This window comes from Pongo abelii, chromosome 9 (genome assembly GCF_028885655.2).
Source record: "Pongo abelii isolate AG06213 chromosome 9, NHGRI_mPonAbe1-v2.0_pri, whole genome shotgun sequence".
NCBI lineage: Eukaryota > Metazoa > Chordata > Mammalia > Primates > Hominidae > Pongo > Pongo abelii.
The window spans coordinates 67541477-67560080 of NC_071994.2; the positions used below are offsets into that span (position 1 = coordinate 67541477).

General features: G+C 48.1%; 1 protein-coding gene across 2 annotated transcripts in view; it reads right to left on the reverse strand.

The window, feature by feature from the left end:
• Positions 1 to 14161: 14161 nt before the first annotated feature.
• The window catches only part of SWAP70 (switching B cell complex subunit SWAP70), an 85517-nt gene continuing 81074 nt past the window's right edge, over positions 14162 to 18604 (reverse strand). For both annotated transcript variants that reach the window (XM_002822037.6, XM_002822038.6), the window contains 2 exons: positions 17950 to 18046; positions 14162 to 17260 (listed from right to left, as the gene is read on the reverse strand). In XM_002822037.6, the coding sequence (XP_002822083.1) occupies positions 17154 to 17260; positions 17950 to 18046 (204 nt within the window). In that variant the 3' untranslated portion in view covers positions 14162 to 17153. The remainder of the gene's footprint in view (positions 17261 to 17949; positions 18047 to 18604) is intronic.

An 18604-nucleotide genomic window follows, 5' to 3' on the forward strand; every position in this document is an offset into this window, starting at 1 on the left:
AGAAGTTAAGTCAGGTTTGTAACATGTATTTTAGAAAGATCTCCCTGGTGAGGATGGCGAAGGGGGACTGGGAGGGAGGCAGGCCAGTGAGCAGCTGCTGTAATTATCCCAACCTGAGAAGGCAGTTGGGATGGATAGACGTGGGAGCTCCAGAGACATGCCTGAGGTGGTATCTGTAGGATGTAGGGCCTAACTGATGGAGACAGGGAATAAAGGGGGAGAGGGGCACTTGAAGACTGTCAGGTTGATGCCTGGGACATCTAAGAATGGCCCCAGCCTCAGACTCAAGTGCCAGGAGTAGAGAAAGGATGACCAGGTGGGGGGACCCAGGCCCTGGTGCTGACTTCAGGAGCAGGCATATGCTTCCCAGCTGGTAGTGAGGGTATGTGCAGCACTTCCAGGATCTGGGAGGGGTTCCCCAAGTCACATACACACACACCCATCACACATCTGGGCTTAGAGAAAGAAGTTAAGTAGCCCCTCCCCATTTTAACAGCTGAGAAGTCCATGATTTCAAGAGGTTAAACGACCTTCTCCAAGGCCACACAGCAGTGCCTGATGGAACTGGGATTTGAACCCAGGCTTGTCTGACTGCATCCTGTGCTCTTCTCCCGTCCTGACAGGTCAACCAGGCCAGTCTTGGCACCAGAGAATTAAGAGTACAGGGGACATCTGACCTCTACGTCACACCCAGCCTGGCCAGGCCACTTACAGGGCCATTCAAAGCCAGGACTGCCTCACCCTCTTAGACACTGGACCAGGACATAAAGTTCTCTTTGTGGGTAGAATGAGCTTGGGCACTCCAAGGAAAGGCAGGATGGGCCCACAGCTAACTTAGCCCTCTCATACCCACTCCACACCGTGGCCACCCACCCCATAGCTAGAGCATCTGAGAAGTGCATCTCCTAGTCTGGAGGTGAGCAGGAGGAGCCAAGGCCAGCATGTCCCCCACTGACACACAGCTCAGCCACAGCTGATTGCCTTCCAGGAAATCCAGACCTGGGCAATTAGAAACAGAGAGCTCAGGGCTTAGAATGATACTCTGCAGGATCCTGGTGAGGATCTGGCCCTGTCTGAGCCTATTTCCTCATCTGTAAAACGTGAAATTAGGCTTATGTATCCTACAGCTCCCACAGCTGCAATGGTCTTTTTGCATCTCCTCTACAGTCCCTGGCCTCATCCAAGCCTAAGAGTTAAACAACAGATGCCTGGTCCCTACGGAAAGCCCCCAACTCTGGCCTCAGCAGATCCACCTCCTCACTCCCCACAGGTCCCCTGAGGTTCAGTGCAGCCCCAGCCAGAAGAATGTGAACCATTCCCGGCATCTCCTCCCCTGTGGCCAGCCCAGAGAGGGGCTGGAACCTCTGGGCCCTTCTGACAGGAAATTAGCTGGGCCTGGCCTTCCCCACTACCAGCTGCTCTGCTGACCCTGACCCTGTGTTTTCTGAAACTTGATACTGCAAATTTCAAAGCCTCTTCTCCATTTCTTGGAGGCCTGGCTGAGCTGTGTGTCTAGTGGGGCCTCCAGCCTACGTGTGGGCCTGCCTTCCTGTCCTGGAAAGGGCCCTGGCTGAGAATGGGGCAGGGAAGCCTGATGCCCAGCCCCTGCCGTGACCCTGAGCAGGGCCTACCCCCAGGCGATTCATCTCCCCATCTCTGAGCTGCCAGACGGAACCCACGTGCAGAGTGGCTACAACATGGAGAATGGGTTGGAGGGACGCAAGAGAGGCAGTGGAGAGACCACTTCAGAGGCAACTGCGATGGTTCAGGGAAGAGATGGTTTGGACTAGGATGGGATGGTGAAGATGATGAAAACTGTAGACTCAAGAGATATTTAGGAAAACGGAGAGATACTGGTGATGGTTTGGCCATGAAAGCTGAGGGACACAGGTGTCAAAGGGCCTGCTAGGTTTCTGAGTTACCCAGCTGAATGGATGGTGGTATCTTTCCCTGAGATGGTGAACACCAAAGGATGACCAGGGTTGGGTTGAGGAGGGGAAAATATCCTGTTTGGCCTTAGTTAGAGGCTGAGGTGCCTTTGAGATGTCCCAGTAAAGAGGCTGACACTTGGATATCCAGAGAGGAATAAGCTGAAGATACTTATTTGGGAGGGAGAAAAGTAGATGGTAGCTTGAGGACATGGATAAAACTGCCAAGAAGGAAGAGTATTAAGTAAGAAAAGAGCCCAGCCTGTGCCTTAAGGACACTAATGTTCAATGGCCAGGTAAAGGAGGATAAACCTGGAATAGAGGGTGAACAGAGAAAGAGCATTGTTGTGCCTTGCAATGAATGGAGAAGAGTGTTTCAAGAAGCATGAGAATGTTTGGATGCTGCTGGAAAATCTAAAAGAAGAGGAGAATGAAAAATGCACTTTGGATTTAGTGTCCTGAAGGTCACCTCACCAGTGATTTTAGGGAGTGCTGTTTCGGTGAAGTGAGGCAGGTAGAGGCCAGGCTGTCATGGACAGGAGGCATGTGAGGTGTGAGGAAAGAGACAGGGCTCTGGAGACGTTTGACTGTGGTTGAGAGGAGGGTGGGGCAGTAGCTACAGTAAGACATGGAGTCAAAGAAAGGGGCTTTTGTTGTTTTTTAAGGTAAGTGAGATTCAAGCATGTTTAAATGTTGATAAGCAGAATCTTGTTCAGATGAGAGGTTGACAATACCTGAGAAAACAGGGACAACAAACATAAAAGTGTTTTTGACAAATCAGGAGGGCTTGCCAGGGCCCCTCAGCAGGGTAGGGCTCAGAGGGAACATCTCCAATCCTTTGAAGCTGGCTCCTGGGCACTAGGCTGGCTGTGGCACTGCCTCTGACTGCTCTATATGCCCCACAGCCAAGGCCAGCGCCCTTGGATGGCCAAGTACATGTACCTTATGGATCTTATTCAATCCTACTTGAGGACAGCAGGGGTTAGAGATGACTGGACAGACCATGGTGGGCCATGATGTCCTAAACAAGGGTGCTACATCCCTGGGAGAAGAGCCATGGGCCTCTAGGCCTATTGTGGACATTAAGCCCATTGCCAGTGACAGGATGCCTGGAGCCCTGCTGGATGACATCCCTAAGTCCAGGGTCCCCAGATTCCTCCATTCCAGCTTGGCAAGGCCATTTTGGCTCTACTGGCATGGGACACTTCCAGGCATATCACAGGGCAGTGGTTCTCAGAGGACGGCCTCTAGACTAGGAGTATCAGCATTACCTAGAAACTTGTTGGAAATGCAAACTCTGAGGCCCCATCACAGATCTATCAAATCAAAAGCTCTGGCGGTAGAGTCCAGCAGTCTGTGTGTAACAAAGTTTCCAAGTGACTTTGAGGCACCACTTCTATAAGGTATCAAGCTGTTCATCCCTCCATTTGCTGTCCATCCAGTAACCTAAAATTCACACATCCACCAATCTAAACAGCCATCATCCAACTGTCCATTTCTCAATGTAATTCAACCATCTGTCTTAGTCAGTCTGAGCTGCTATAACAGGACATCCACAGACTGGGTGGCTTATAATCAACAGAAATGTATTTCTTGCCATTCTGAAGGTTGGAAAGTCCAAAATCAAGGCACTAGCAGATCTGGTGTCTGGTGAGGGTCTGCTTCCTGGCTCACAGAGAACTAGCTATCAACAATCCACGTTCACATTCTGTCCAGCCACCTGTGCCTATCTATCTAATCTGATATAATCTAGTCTATCATCAGCCTAGATAGTCATCATCCTAAACATTCCTTTATTTATGTTACATACATCTACTCACTATCCTCACAACTCACTTATAATACAAAAGAATATCTAAGCTCTGGTACCCACCACACCCACCTCCCCTTTCTAAGGAAAATGGACACAAACATTTCTTTCTGCTTAAAGTTTCAGGATCATATCATGTGTACTAAGTGAAATCAGTTCTATTTCTCTGGGCAGCAACCCTGACTGGACAAGGGGCAGGTTCTTGGGGTTCCTCAACTAAAGGCAATTGTGTTTGTATGTGTATAATCTTAATATATATATATACACACACACATATATATAGTAGCTTACGTATTACATACAGATATGATATATTCTATAGATATAGCTCTGTCACACATATGTGTACATATATAACTTCAATAGCTTGCCATAAAACTCTGCTCAAATGAGGTTGTCTGTACTGGATGGTGACAGACTTAGCCAGTCATAAACATTCTCTTCCTTCATTCTCTTCCTTGGAGAGTATGAATGTTTGGTATCACTGAGAAGTCAGGTCACTTCAAGCTCCAGTTCTATCCTAGCAATGGTAAGCTATGTTCCAGTTTTCAATTAAGCCTGCTGAATATATCTGCCTTGAAAGAGTGGGATTTAGAGTGACCTTACAGCTCAGACAGAAACAACTTTGCTGCTGGGCGTGACTCTCAACCCTGCATTTAGCCCTCATTATCCAAGACAAATGTCAAGCTGCCTCTGCTGGAGGGTGGAGCTAGACGGCCACACTATACCACATATCCTCCTTGTCCACAGCTGATTTGAGCAGGGCCACCTCACCAGAGGGAGGTCGCACCCATATCCCATCCATCAGCAAATCCTGATTACCTTCAAAATACATCCTAAACTGGACCACTTATCACTGCCCTCACCACTGCTACCCTGGTCCAAGCCACCAACATCTCTCACCTGGATTTCTGCAGTTGCCTCCTAAGTGGTCTCCCTGTTTGCCTCCCTTTCCCGCCTTGTCCCCTTCAGTCTATTCTCATCACGGTAGCCAGAGAGGTCCTTTTTAAAATCTAAGATCATGTCATTTCTCTGTTGAATATCCTCTAATGCCTCCCCTCCTTCTTGGAGTAAAAGTCTAAGTCCTCACAATGGCTTGTAACACACTTCATGATCCGTCCTCTGCTACCCGTCTGACCTCATCTTCCACCATCCTCCCCGTGTTCACACAACATCAGCCACACCAGCCTCACTGATGTTCCTCACACAGTGCCAGAGTTCCCACCTCAGGACCACTGCACTTGCCATGCCCTCTTCCTAGAGCATTCTTCCTCCAGATATCTTCACAGCTCACCCCCTCAATTTCTTCAGATCTCTGCTCAAATATGACCATATCAGGGACACCCCCTCTGAGTATCCTATATGCAGCAGAAACCCAACCCCTCCCCAAACTGCTCCCTGCTTTATTTTTTCCATAGCATTTAACATCAGCACACATATAACTGCCTACTGTCTCTCTCTCCTCATTAGAAAGTATGCTTCATAAATGCAGCAACTTTGGCTTGCTATTTTTCAACACGTAGGAGCTTTGTTGAGGTACAAACAGTCACATAAATAAGCACTTGGTAAAAACTTGTGGAAGGAATGAGTAACAGTGGCTGAGAGTAGACCATGAGCAAGAAAATTGAGCAGAGCGAGCCTGCTGAGACAGGAATGAGTACAAAGAAATGCGAGAAACAGAGGAACATGGAGGTCCTCAGGAGACGGAGAGAAGAGCCACCGTTCCTGACTTTCCAGTTCCAATCTTCACAAGGCCTGAATGTCAGTGCTCTCTGCAAGGTTGTCCACTGTATTCTCACAATTGTACCCCTCATTCTTGAAAACATTTGGAGTTTTCTTTGTTCCTTGCAACAAAAACAACCTTGACTTGAGCACTTGAGCAGTATCCTTCCAACCATCCATCCACCCATCTCTCCATCCCCACATGCCCTCCTAATCATTTATACTTCCTTTTTTTTTTTTTTTTTTTTTTTTTGAGAGAGTTTCACTCTTGTTGCCCAGGCTGGAGTACAATGGTGCAATCTCAGCTCACTGCAACCTCCATCTCCTGGGTTCAAGTGATTATCCTGCCTCAGCCTCCTGAGTAAGTGGGATTATAGGCATGCACCACCACACCTGGCTAATTTTGTATTTTTAGTAGAGACAGGGTTTCACCATGTTGGTCAGGCTGGTCTCAAACTCCTGACCTCAGGTGATCAGCCTGCCTCGGCCTCCCAAAGTGCTGGGATTACAGGCATGAGCCAACGTGCCTGGCTGATCATTTATACTTCTAATCATCTGTCTGCAGATCAGTCCACTAGTCCATTCATCCTTATAAGCATCCATTATCCTAGAGTCCACCCATCACCCATCGATCCATATAACCAACAACTATCCATCCACTTGTTACCCTTTCATAACCTCCAGGTAGAGTGGAGTCAGGTCATGAAGGATCTCATCACAGGGCTGAGGCCATCCAACTTTAATGCTGAAAAGTGGGAAGCTATGGAAGGACTCTAAACAGGAAAGTTATATAGTTGGATCTGTATTTTAGAAAAATAACTCTGACAGCTATGAGCAAGATAGATAGGTCTTACTGTCTAAAGGCAGGAAGACCAGTTGGGGTAATATTAAAATATTCCAGATGATGAATTAGGGCAGTGACACAGGGGCTTCAGAAAAGAAGATTCAAGTGAGAGACAGGAAAGCAGCTCTGGGAACAAGCCCAAGCCAGAAGCGCAGGCCTAGATGGAAAACTGTCTAATAGGGGGCCTCAGTTTTGCAATCACCAGCTCAGCCCAGGCACTGTATTTGCCCCAGATCTCAAGTGGGACCAAGCCTCCTGCACATTCTGCACATTTGAGGCAGAGTTCCCAAGAAGCCCAATCCAGAACCAGTCCTCTCTGGGCCCTTCAGCAGAGCACTCTGTCCTGCATCTCAAGTCTCTCAGCAAGTGATATTTCCAGAGTACACATGCCCCCACCAACTCATCTCACAGCTCAGCCTTGGCTACAGAAAGCCAGAGCCTCTTCTCTGTTAATTTTCTTCAACTCCTCAGAGGTTGGGCCTCCCGCCCAGTGAAGTCAGGGTCTGGGAGGCAGCCCTGGCTCCCTGCCCGCCCACAGAGGCTATATTTGGAGCAAGACAACTCCCTCTGGACACAGAGCTTGGGACCCACCCTGCAGGGCTGGCCCAAGCAATTTTACTGAGTATCCACGCAGTGTGGTTGTCACTCACGTTTTCACTTGTTAGTTCATTCGTTTACTCATTTATTCATTCCACAAACATTTATTGATCTGCTGGTATGATGCAGCAGGTACAACAGGATGAGTGGTGGGCACATATCTGTATATGTGTGTATATGGGTATCTCTAAGCAGGGATGGCAGAACATACTCTGGGTGCCCTCCATCAGGGTTCAATGGTGATGATGACTCACACTCGGGTGTATATGGCATCTGTGGGGACCTGTGTGCAAGTACATGCAGGCACGTGCTCTCTGAGGAGGTAGCTATGACTCAGTGACACGCGGCATCTGTGGGTACCTGTGTGGATATGTGTCTGAGTGCAGGCATGAGCATAGGTGCTTGCTCCCCAGGGGGTGGGGGAAGTGGTTGTGACTCAGCTGCACATGGTGACTGGGAGCCTACAGGCCAGCTGTGACTTTATGGCTTTGCTTATTTGCCAAGCCAAACAGTTAGCGTTGGGCGTAAATATTCTATCAAAGTGTGCATGGAATAAGTCTTGAGCCAGGGACCTCCAGCAGGCAGGAGAGACTCAGTAGTCTTGGCCCAGCAGCATCTGTCCCCCGCCTGCCCCCTCCACCGCAGGTATACAGGTCCTACCCCCTCCCTCCCTCGCCCTCTCCACTCCTGCCTCCTGGAGACTCAGCGAGCTCGTCCCTCATTGACTCTACATCACCCCTCACCCACCGGTCCCAGCTGCACACACGAGACCAGGCCCAGAGGTACAGCGCTGTGGCCTTCAAGCTGCCAGCCCAATCCATTTTTCTACCATACCAAAAACCCCTTCTTTTTCAGCCCTCATGACCGCGTCTTCCTCCAACATCCCAGCCCCGGTCGTAGGCTCGGCAAGCCCGCTCCAGGACCCACTTCCCATCTCGGCGGCCACAGACCCGCTGCCTCCCCACCGGCGCGGCCCCATCTTCACCTCTGAGCTCCTTGCCCCTCTCTCCCTGGCTGTCTCTGTCCTTATCTGTCCCAAGTCTATCTTTGTCTCTTCTCGAGCCGGGCTGTCTGCAGCAGAGGCTTCACCAGAGTGGAGGTGCTGACAGAGTGGGGGTGTTGGGAGGACACTCTGTGTCCCTTCTTGAGCCTTATCGGGAAAACTTAAGTCACTGCTCAGGGCTCAGACTGGAATTTCGCCCTAGATGACCTTGCTGGGTCTGCTGGGGCCTCCGCAGGGACAGCCAGGGTCAAACGAGTCAGGAAACAGGCCCCTGCTTGTGGGCCGCCTGCCCGCCCTCATCCCAACCAGGCCGCCTGCAGCGCCCTCCGCGGGAGACGCCGGGGAGGGGAGAGAAGGGAGGAGACGGGAGGGGCGGCCCCGTCTTGGGCACTCGCAGCGACCGGCGGGAGGCCGTGTGGGGCTGGAATCGTGACCACGGATGCCGCAAGGCCACAGGGCCCTCCTCGGGGTCCCGGCCGGAAATCCTCAGGGGCCAGAGGAGGACCCAGGTCGGCCACCCGACCACCTCCCCGCGGGCCGCAGGCAGGCGGCGCGCCGTACCCGCCGGGAACGCGGGAAGAGGCTATCGCGTCTGGACATCTGGGCTTCGTCCCAGAGCCGTCACTGCTGTGTCCCCTTGGGCAACTGCCTAGCTCCCTAAGCCTCACTTTTTCACACCTGGAACATAGGAAAATTGCGCCCACCTTCTGGGTCGTGGCAGATAAAATGAGTTCACGTCAGGGCTGGCTCTCAGGAGGCGCTCAGTGCCCGTGGCTTTCCTCCCCGGTGGACAGAACCCCAGGGCAGCTCCCCGCGCCCTGGCGCCCAGAGAGGAGCGGCCCGGAGCGGAGCGACCACCGCACACCGGACCCGACCCTAGTCGGCCCCGCGCGCCCGGGTCGGGGTTGGAACCTGCGGGCGTGGCGCACGCCTGCCACCTGGCGGCGAAGCCCCTAGGCCGCCCGTCCCGCCCACGGCCGCGCGCGTGCGCAGGCCTGCACCACCCTGTCGCCCCCACCACGCCGCGCCCCGCCTTCCTCGCCCTGGGACCCCTTAGGCCATGCCACGCCCCTCCACCAGCTCAGGGAACCCCCTCGGCCGTGCAGACCTCCGCCACAAGGTCGTTTCCTCCCCTCCTTCCCTCGAAAGCGTATGCATTTCGTTACCCCTGGAACTGGGGTCATTTCAGGACCTCCCAAGGAGGGTCAGGACGGTGGTATTGGCCTTAAGGGGACGCGGGCTCAGGTTGGGGGTTGAACCGCATGTTCGTGTTTCAAACAAACCTAAATGTAGGCCTGGAAGGCTGTGCACTGAAATCCTAGTATTAGGTTGGTGCAAAATTAATTGCGGTTTTTGCCATTGTAGGTTTGCAGAGTGAGATTATGGCGAAGCATTTTATTCTTTTTACAAACCTGCTTTTTCTCAGTTTTCCACATTGGGTATGTATTGGTGATAAGGAAAAAAAACTACAAAAGATATTTTTTGAAAAAAAAATCACATGGAGAGAGAGAGAATTGGCCTATCAAGGGGGTTTCCGGAAGTTAACTTTCTAGTATCTCTGTTTGCATGTAGACTCCCAGGGTGCCCTGGGAGAAATGGAGAAATGAAGCCCAGGACTTGAGGCATTGGGATGGATGGTCCGTCTTTCACATGTGCTGGCATTAACTTCCTTTAAGAAAAAAGGAAGGCAGAAGAGTTCCCAGCCTTAGGGTAGGATGGGGTAGAGGCTCCAAATAAACCAGAGACTCTTGAGTTGAGGTGGTCAGTCACTGCCGTCTGGTTCAAGCTCTGATTGGACCCAAGGGGACCAGATCCAAGATACATTTGAGAACAAGGAATTTATTTCAGAAAGGGGCCACTCAAAAGCCAGCGTTTACTAAGAACCTGCTTGGTACAGGGTGCTGGAACTACCACAACAAGGCTGTCCCTGCCCTTAAGGAGTTCTGGGCTGTCTTTTGGGAAAGTTCATCAGCAGTGATGGGTAGTGAGTGAGGCAGATCAGCAGGAACGTTAAAAGCCGCAGGAACTGTCAGCTGCTGATAGAGGCCCTGGGAGGTAGAGTGGAGAACAGCTCTGGCCACCACAGCTAATGGCCACCAAGGGAGCAACAGGACCCTTGAGGGGAGAGCAGAGGCTGGAGGTCCTTGGGGTCTACTGGGAGGTGGCAGTCACAGGCCCTTGGGTCCTCTCCACAGCCTTGCTGGAACCTTCCAAAGAGCAGGTGTGACTGGGGAAGTGTGTTGCTGGGCTGTCACCCTCAGCTGGGACCTCCTCTGTTCACTTATCCATTCACAGATTTGCCAGCTACCTGCCTCTGCAGGACACCTCAGAAGTTACAGACCTGCCTGTGGAAATGCAGAGCACCTGAGGTATTTCCCAGACTCTCCAGTAGTAGCCTTGAATGGCTGACCAACCGCAGTCACCTGCCAGATCTTCTCAGAACCTGCCAGCCCACCAGCAACATGCCCATTAAGTGGCCTGGCCCAGCCCAGATGAAAAACCCCCCTCCACGTGACTTTCTAAAGAACATGCATGAAGACAAAACACCAGGTGCCTCAGGTATGACACCCTGAGGACACATCACCTGTACAGTATCCTAACCCACCCAAGATGACACAGTAAGGTAAAACCACAGTAGAGCCCACCTGTTTGACTCTGAAGTCCAGGCTCCTTTCCAACTTAGTGCCCTAAAGGCCTGATTGGGGTGGGGGTAGGGAGGAAGATTCAAGCACTGATTGTAGCCCAGGCTGGGAGGGCAACAGCTCTAGAAAAAAAGTCATTCACTGCTTTAACCATCTTCCAGCTAACTGCAGTGAGGTGTACAGGGCCATGGGGCTCTGGGATGAAGTCTTCCACCTCTACACCTTGTAAACAAGGATTCCAGACACACCCTCCAAATGGGAATGGAGACACACGTTTGGCAGAGTTGGACAGTGACGCTGCTCTCCTATCAGCCTGGACTTTGAGGGGAGTGGAAAACTGATGAGTGTGGAGGTGCAGCAGTCCTGGTATCCCCTGAAACCAGCCTGTGGGAGGACAGTCTTCCCAGGGGAGCTGCTCAGGATGGTCCTGGTCCATGCATCAGGAAGAAAAGGGAAGCTGAGAGCAGAGGGAAAATGCAGAAAGTGGGGCAGGGAGACTGCTCCCTGAAACCCCCATGGGCTGCTGGTCCAAGCAGAAAGTATTGACGGAGGGGGAGAGGCAGGGTGAAATGGGACAGGAAACGAGGACTTCCGATGAGGAGGAGGAGGAGGGGGCAGCGGGCTGCGGGTGTTGGGGACTGAACAGAATGGGGTTTGCTAGACAGAGCTTTCCTCTACCCACTCCTAAAGTCCTGCTGGACCTCAGCTGGCCCCTGTGAACTGCTGTTGAGGGGGACATAAACACAAAGGCCTGCATTCCTGTGGGTGCACAACCCTAAGAGACCATGGACTGCCTCTGTGTGGTGGGAACAGGAAAAGGAGGCTGAGTGTAGCCCTGCTTGGAATTTAGTGTCCACCACAGATGTATCCACTACCCAGGGTCAAAGACTCGGCAGCCTCAGAAGACTCAATGGAAGCTGAGCACAGGACTAGAAAGGGTCAGGCCCCTCCTCTGTATGTAGGGGTGGCACATGGTGACTAGCTGGGTGACGGGACACTGAGAAATTAAATGTTTGACATAAAAATGTAATCAGAACCCGAGAGGAGGTGGGTGGTGTAATGAACAGCATCCTAGAAGTCTGGTACAGATTTCACGTGTCACCTTCTAGTTCCTTATCTGCAAATTGAAAGGTGAGGTCAGGTGCAGTGGCTCATGCCTGTAATCCCAGCACTTAGGGAGGCTGAGGAGGGCATACCATTGAGGTCAGGTGTTTGAGACCAGCCTGGCCATCATGGTGAAACCTCTATTAAAAATACAAAAATTAGCCGTGTGTGCTGGCACACGCCTGTCGTCCCAGCTACTTGGGAGGCTGAGGCAGGAGAATCCCTTGAACCTGGGAGGCAGAGGCTGCAGTGAGCTGAGATCACGCCACTGCACTCTAGCCTGGGCATCAGAGCGAGACTTCTTAAAAAAAAAAAAAAAAAAAAATTTAAAGGTGAGCCAGTTCAGGCATTCTAGAGGCACTACAGTTACGGACAGTAAACTGCACAAATCCTGGGTGTAAAGTTGTTTTTTCCGATGTAACCACCACCCATTTACAGCATCCCAGAAAGTTCAAGTGTGTCCCTTCCCAGTTTACAGCGACCCGCCTCCCACTGTCACTTCTAAATCCACCGATTAGCAGTGTGTCTTGGAAATTAATATACATGGAATCATATAGTATGTGCTCTTTTGTGTTTGGCTTCTTTGCTCAGGATGTCCATGAGATTCAGCCAGGTTGCTGCCTCTCTCTGTAATATGTTAATTTAGGTGTAGTATCCATTGTCTGGATATACAATTGTCTATTCTCTACTGGTGGATATTTGGGTGTCTCTGGTTTGGGGCCATTATAATAAAACTGTTGTGAATCTTCTTATACAAGTTTGTTGGTGGACATCAGCCTCATTTCTCTGAAATGAGTGGAAACTGCTGGGCCAGAGGGCAGCTGTTGTTTTTAGCTTTAGTGGATATTGCCAAGTAGGAAGTAGGGAGGTGATTATTACAGTCTCTAATATATAAAAAAGGAGTAGAGGGGGAAAGAGGGGAAAGAAATAGAGATTCCATAAACTATTCCCAAAACTGATCCTTTAACAAATCTGGAGCACCTCCTCTGCACTGTAAAAGCTGAGGAGTGCCTCTTCCCACGCTTTCGTATGTCTTGACCTTATTCACCTGATCCTCGCCCCGCCAGGGCGGCTGTGCCTTGCTGGAACTACCTAGAAGGCTGCAATTAAGGCTTGGCCAGTTAGAACAAGCACAAGCGCTGTGCAGGACACATCACTACCTGAGTGGCAAATCTGAAAATTCATTCCTCACAAGCTGCTAAATGGTGCTGACAGACCCACCCTGTGTGTTTCAGCACCTGGAAAGAAATCAGGGTTAAGGCAGCTTTTACACTTCACGCCTCAGCAACTTGCATCATAGTCTTTTAAAATATAACCAAAGCAACCCCCTCCAGAGGCTCTGGGTGTGTCAGAGGTCCCTGCCCTCTGCTCTCTGCCAGCTCAGAGAAACAGGCATTCTCCCTTCCAGGTGCTCCTCATTTGCACCGAGGAGGTCAGTCAACTCCTAGGACATCTGAAAGGGAAACCCTGACTCCAAGGGTTATATTGTGCTCTGGATAATAGAACTTGCCTTTCTGTAGAGCAGGTTTTCTCAACCTTGCCACTACTGACATTTTAGTCCACATAACTCTGTTAATGGGGGCTGTCCTGGGCATTTTAAGATGTTTTGCAGCATCCCTGGCCTCTACCTACTCGATGCCAGCAACACTCCCTCCAGTTGTGACAACAAAAAAATGTCTCCAGACATTGCCAAATGTCCCCTGGAGGGCAAAATCACCACCAGTTGAGAACCACTGTGATAGAGAAAGAACAGTTTTTTTGTTTTTTGTTTTTTGTTTTTTTGAGACGGAGTCTCGCTCTGTCGCCCAGGCTGGAGTGCAGTGGCACGATCTTGGCTCACTGCAAGCTCCGCCTCCCGGGTTCACACCATTCTTCTGCCTCAGCCTCCTGAGTAGGTGGGACTACAGGCACCCGCCACCACGCCCAGCTAATTTTTTTGTATTTTTAGTGGAGACAGGGTTTCACCGTGTTAGTCAGGGTGGTTTCAATCTCCTGACCTCGTGATCTGCCCGCCTCAGAAAGAACAGTTTTTAAACACACCAACCAGTGTCCTCTTCCTCCCTCCAAGAGGGAAAGATCAGCTTTCCAATATACAATCAAGCTGGCCTGAGTGTGCCCACTTAGTCCACAACAGGCATTTTATCTTGGCAACAATGTAAACCACAAAAAACAAACAAACAAAAAGCCACACGGTTTACTCTGGTGAAAGAAAAACTGAAAGGCATAAAAAGAAAACTAAGGAAACAGAGGTAAGAAAATTTGAAGGTAACAGCAACAATGAATGAGAAATCATCTTTGTAAGTTCCCGTTTGTGAGCTGACACATCAGCCATGGCTTGCCCACATTCATGACTCAAACACCAAACATGAGGCCATAGCTAACTTCTTGGGGTCTAAACTCCAAACCCATTGTTTTCAGGAAATGTCCCTAAACCAAAGTCCATCTCATTATATGAAAATACACATAGATACACCCAAATTTACCCCCCCACTGTTTTATTAAATCAGACAGTTTAAAATGTATGTTCTGGTATTTTTAATTTTCTTACTGGGTCCATTTTACTTAAAAAAAAATACAAAACATTTTTAATGTATCTTAGAAAAATTAGCAAAAAATTGACAAAGTTGAGCATATTACATTGTACAATGTTTTCATACGAATGTTTTAAAATCATAAATATTTGGTTTCCTCTCAACATAGCACATCACAAAAATACATTTCAAAAACTTTTTTCATGTATAATTCCTGTAAATGATCATATCCCTACTTATTAAGGAAAACACCTGATGACAAGCACTCAAACACTCTTGAAATTTTCTGTACAGTAATTACAAAAGTAAAACCAAGAGTTCTGTTGGCCCTTTGACAGGTGAAACCATTTTAAATAGTATCAAAACATAATTCCAAATGGGATATACTTAGTTCATTTCTGTGCTATCTTTGATTCACAAGTATCTATCTTAGCCAAAGCACTGTTTAAAAGGATTTTGCCTCCTAGACATAGTGCCACTGAAAACCAAGATGTAAATCGGTAACACTATGCATTAAACAGAAAGCTTTTGCACAACCACATATATAACTGCTTAGTCATATCAAGGTCCACATGTGACCAGAAAGCAGGCAGTCCTTAGGTGGATGGCCAGGGGCCAGGTAGTGTGAGGTCTCCAAGAACCCAGGGCTAGAGCAGCTAAGCCCCAGGTCATGTTATCAGCTACAGCTGTGGAATAAGCCAGGTTTAAGGAAGGACATTCTGCAAAAGTGCAGGACCTATTTCACAACTTCTAGAAGTAGAAATTCACATATTCCATCATGATCCTCCCCACCATGCAGAGACTATTTGACTCCCAAGGCCACACTGTTTCCATCCCATAGAGTTCACATAGGTGATCAGGTTCTTTGTAGAATACTTTTTCCTCATTCTGGAATGAGGGATACTGGAGTCTTCTGGTGTAATGTGCAATCAAACCACAGGAAAGGTTCCATTCCTTACCTAAGTCTCATTGGTCTAACACACCTGCCAGCTACTGAATAAAATGATAATACTGATAAATGGCTGGGCAGAAATCCAACACCCAAATCAGCTGTCAAATTTCAAAGGCACATGATACAAAAATATTTTAGACAATAAACTTTATAAAGGCAACTATAAGAAATCATTAAAGTTACATTTTTTATTAAACAGCCAAAAATCTTAAGACAAATACCTACAGACCATTTCTTCATTGGCAAATATTTTCCAGTCATAAAAGGTGATAATTTATGGGAATATATTCCAGTTTCCTCTCATGTAAATAAATACATACACTGAACCTCTAATACCACTCTCTCTAGATGTATACATCTATTTGGAATTGCTTTCTTAGTATGTACTCAACAAGCACTAGCATAAGAACACCTGAGAGGTTATCTGTCCACATTTAATATCTGTAAGAGAAAAGGACTTTATTCTACTGAATTCTGCCCTTTTTTGCAACAACTGAATTATTCCCGTATTTATTTACAATTTTAAGCTTGATTGCTGTCCACGGAGTTACTGTTGCTTCTCAATTATAACTAGTGTTAGAAGGCTTGATTTCATAAATGTTCTTTTTAATCCAAAGATAGATCATATATGAAAACCTTCCTCAATACTCCTTTCAAATCAGATGCATATAAACTATGATCCCAATTTCCCTGTTAGACGTATTTCTATTGGATATTTCCTCCGTTGTCACCATAGAGGAAGGGAAAAAGCAGAAAAGCTGCCCACCTAACAAAGGCCAACATAATGGCCAGGCTAATATATTGACATGCTATCATCTTTATGATGTTTTCAATCTAACTAGCAGACATACAGTCAACTTCCTGTTGGCCATGTGCATCTCATCTGCTTTCTTAATTATCCAAATAATTTTTATTTCAAATTAGCTTCTTTCTACTACTCAGTATAATCCTCTCACAGCCTGGCATATACTTGGTAGCACATCATTCACTAGAGAGAGTACGAGAGAAAATTAGGTTGACAATATGAGGCAACGGGGTAGTCTCCTTTAAGGTGAGGGGAAAGGAGATGGGAATGAAACATGCCAAGTGTATGATGGTTAGGGAAAGAAATATCTTAGTAGAAGCTAGAAAACCTCTACTAACAGGATCACATTCCAAAAGGGCAACCAGGAAATGGCAATGACTCCGTGACTTCTCTGTCAGAGCACCAATGGACAAAGGCATTCCATGTCAAGTGTCAGGAAACGGAAAGCAAACTGGCCAATCTAGTTTAACAGCACATACTCGGAGAAGGAAACACGCTGCCAAAGGAAAGAGCTGACATCCAGTCCACAGAGGTTCTGAGTACCCAGTGGCAGTGAGCCCCTCCAAACTCTGCAGAGCTGACTGTGCTGTCTGCACCCTGCCTCATTTGGGGAAGAATCTGAGAGAGCTAAAAGACAAATTTCAGAAGGTGATGTTTTCAAAGAAAGAGTAAATAAACTGCTTGACAATGTTGACTTTTTTTTTTTTTCTTTTCAGGTAGCCCTTGTTTGCAGGAAGATAAATAAGAAGGCTTCCTTAGGATATTGACCCACTTAGAGAGGCACAGAAGGAAGAAGAGTTAAAAGCAGCAAAGCCGGTTTTTTTTTTTTTTTTTTTTTTTTTTTGAGATGGAGTCTCACTCTGTTGCCCAAGCTGGAGTACAATGGCACGATCTCAGCTCACTGCAACCTCCACCTCCTACGTTCAAGTGATTCTCCTGCCTCAACCTCCCAAGTAGCTGGGATTACAGGCGCCCGCCACCACGCTCAGCTAATTTTTTTTTGTATTTTTAGTAGAGACGGGGTTTCACCAGGTTGGCCAGGCTGGTCTTGAACTCCTGACCTCAGGTGATCCACCCGCCTCGGCCTCCCAAAGTGCTGGGATTACAGGCGTGAGCCACCGCGCCCGGCCCCCAAAGCCGTTTCTTTTGTCTTCAGCGTAAAGCTCTCCTGCCATACAGTATCTACATAACTGACGTGACTACCAGCAAGCTCAGTCACTCTGTGGTCTTTTTCTCTTTCCAGTTCTTCTCTCTCTCTTCAAGTTCTGCCTCAGTGAAAGCTGCAGGTCCCCAGTTAGTGATCAGGTGAGGGTTCTTTGAACCTAAGAGACAAACATACTTTAAATACAGGAAGTATTATATTCTTAAGGGTACCCCATCATTTTTCTACAGACAAAATAGTAACTTTCCTACTTTATTTCTTCTTTGAGGAACATCCATAAATGTCATACCAACTAAAACAATTAGAAGATGTATACCAAGGGGATTAACTGGGCCCTCTTACCTATTAGGGGATAAGGTTTTCAAGAGAAATTTATCCTAAACAGCTTGGTTTTTTTTACATTTGGGCTAAAAAAGTTTCTTTAGTACAATTCAAATACGCAAGTGAAACAGAAAAATAAATTTAAAAATAAATATATAGGCAGGTCGTGGTGGCTCACGCCTGTAATTCCAGGACTTTGGGAGGCTGAGGTGGGTGGATCACGAGGTCAGGAGATCGAGACCATCCTGGTTAACACGGTGAAACCCCGTCTCTACTAAAAATACAAAAAATTAGCCAGGCGTCGTGGCGGGCACCTGTAGTCCCAGCTACTCGGGAGGTTGAGGCAGGAGAATGGCGTGAACCCAGGAGGCGGAGCTTGCAGTGAGCCAAGATCGCACCACTGCACTCCATCCAGCCTGGGCGACAGAGCGAGACTCCATCTCAAAATAAATAAATAAATAAAATAAAATAAAAATAAATAAATAAATAATAAAAATAAATATATGATTACTTCATAGAGTCTGTTACCTGGTTCTATCAGTCGAATTAATCCTTCATGATGGGCCACTTTGTCCTTCCAGCTCTTGGTCTTATTAGTTGCCATCTCCAGCTTCTTTTTAACTTCCTGAAACAAAAGTGGATTTTGGACTATGCAGACACACAGGTAGTTTAAGAACCAAATCACAACTATTGGGCCCTTACTATGTATTTGTGAATTATCTCATTAAATCCTCTCATAGCCCATTCTAAGAAGTGGGAACTACTATTACCCCATTGTACAGAGTGAAAACGGGTTCAGAGAAGGTCAGTAACCTGCCGAGGGTCACACAACAGGAAATGGTAGAGCCAGAATTGGAACCCAGGCTGTCTGATTCCAAAGCCTATTCTTCCACCATCTGCATACTAATTACAGTGGGTGTATGGCCCTGTGTGCCAGTTACAGTTTACTGCCTCTCCACTCCAAATCCACCCTGAACCATCCTGCTGGTGAAACTAAAATAATTCTCCCTCACTAGCTGGCAGCATAAAGCTTTGTCAGTAGAGGGTGCTGAAGGGACATGAGGAGGGAGGGACTTTTCTTCTAGGTTCCACTCAGCGGCTCCTGTGGCACTCAGAACACCCACAGTGCTCACCACCAGTGAGTTTTTGTAGCACCTCCCTGTGGACAGCTTTTGCCAGTGCC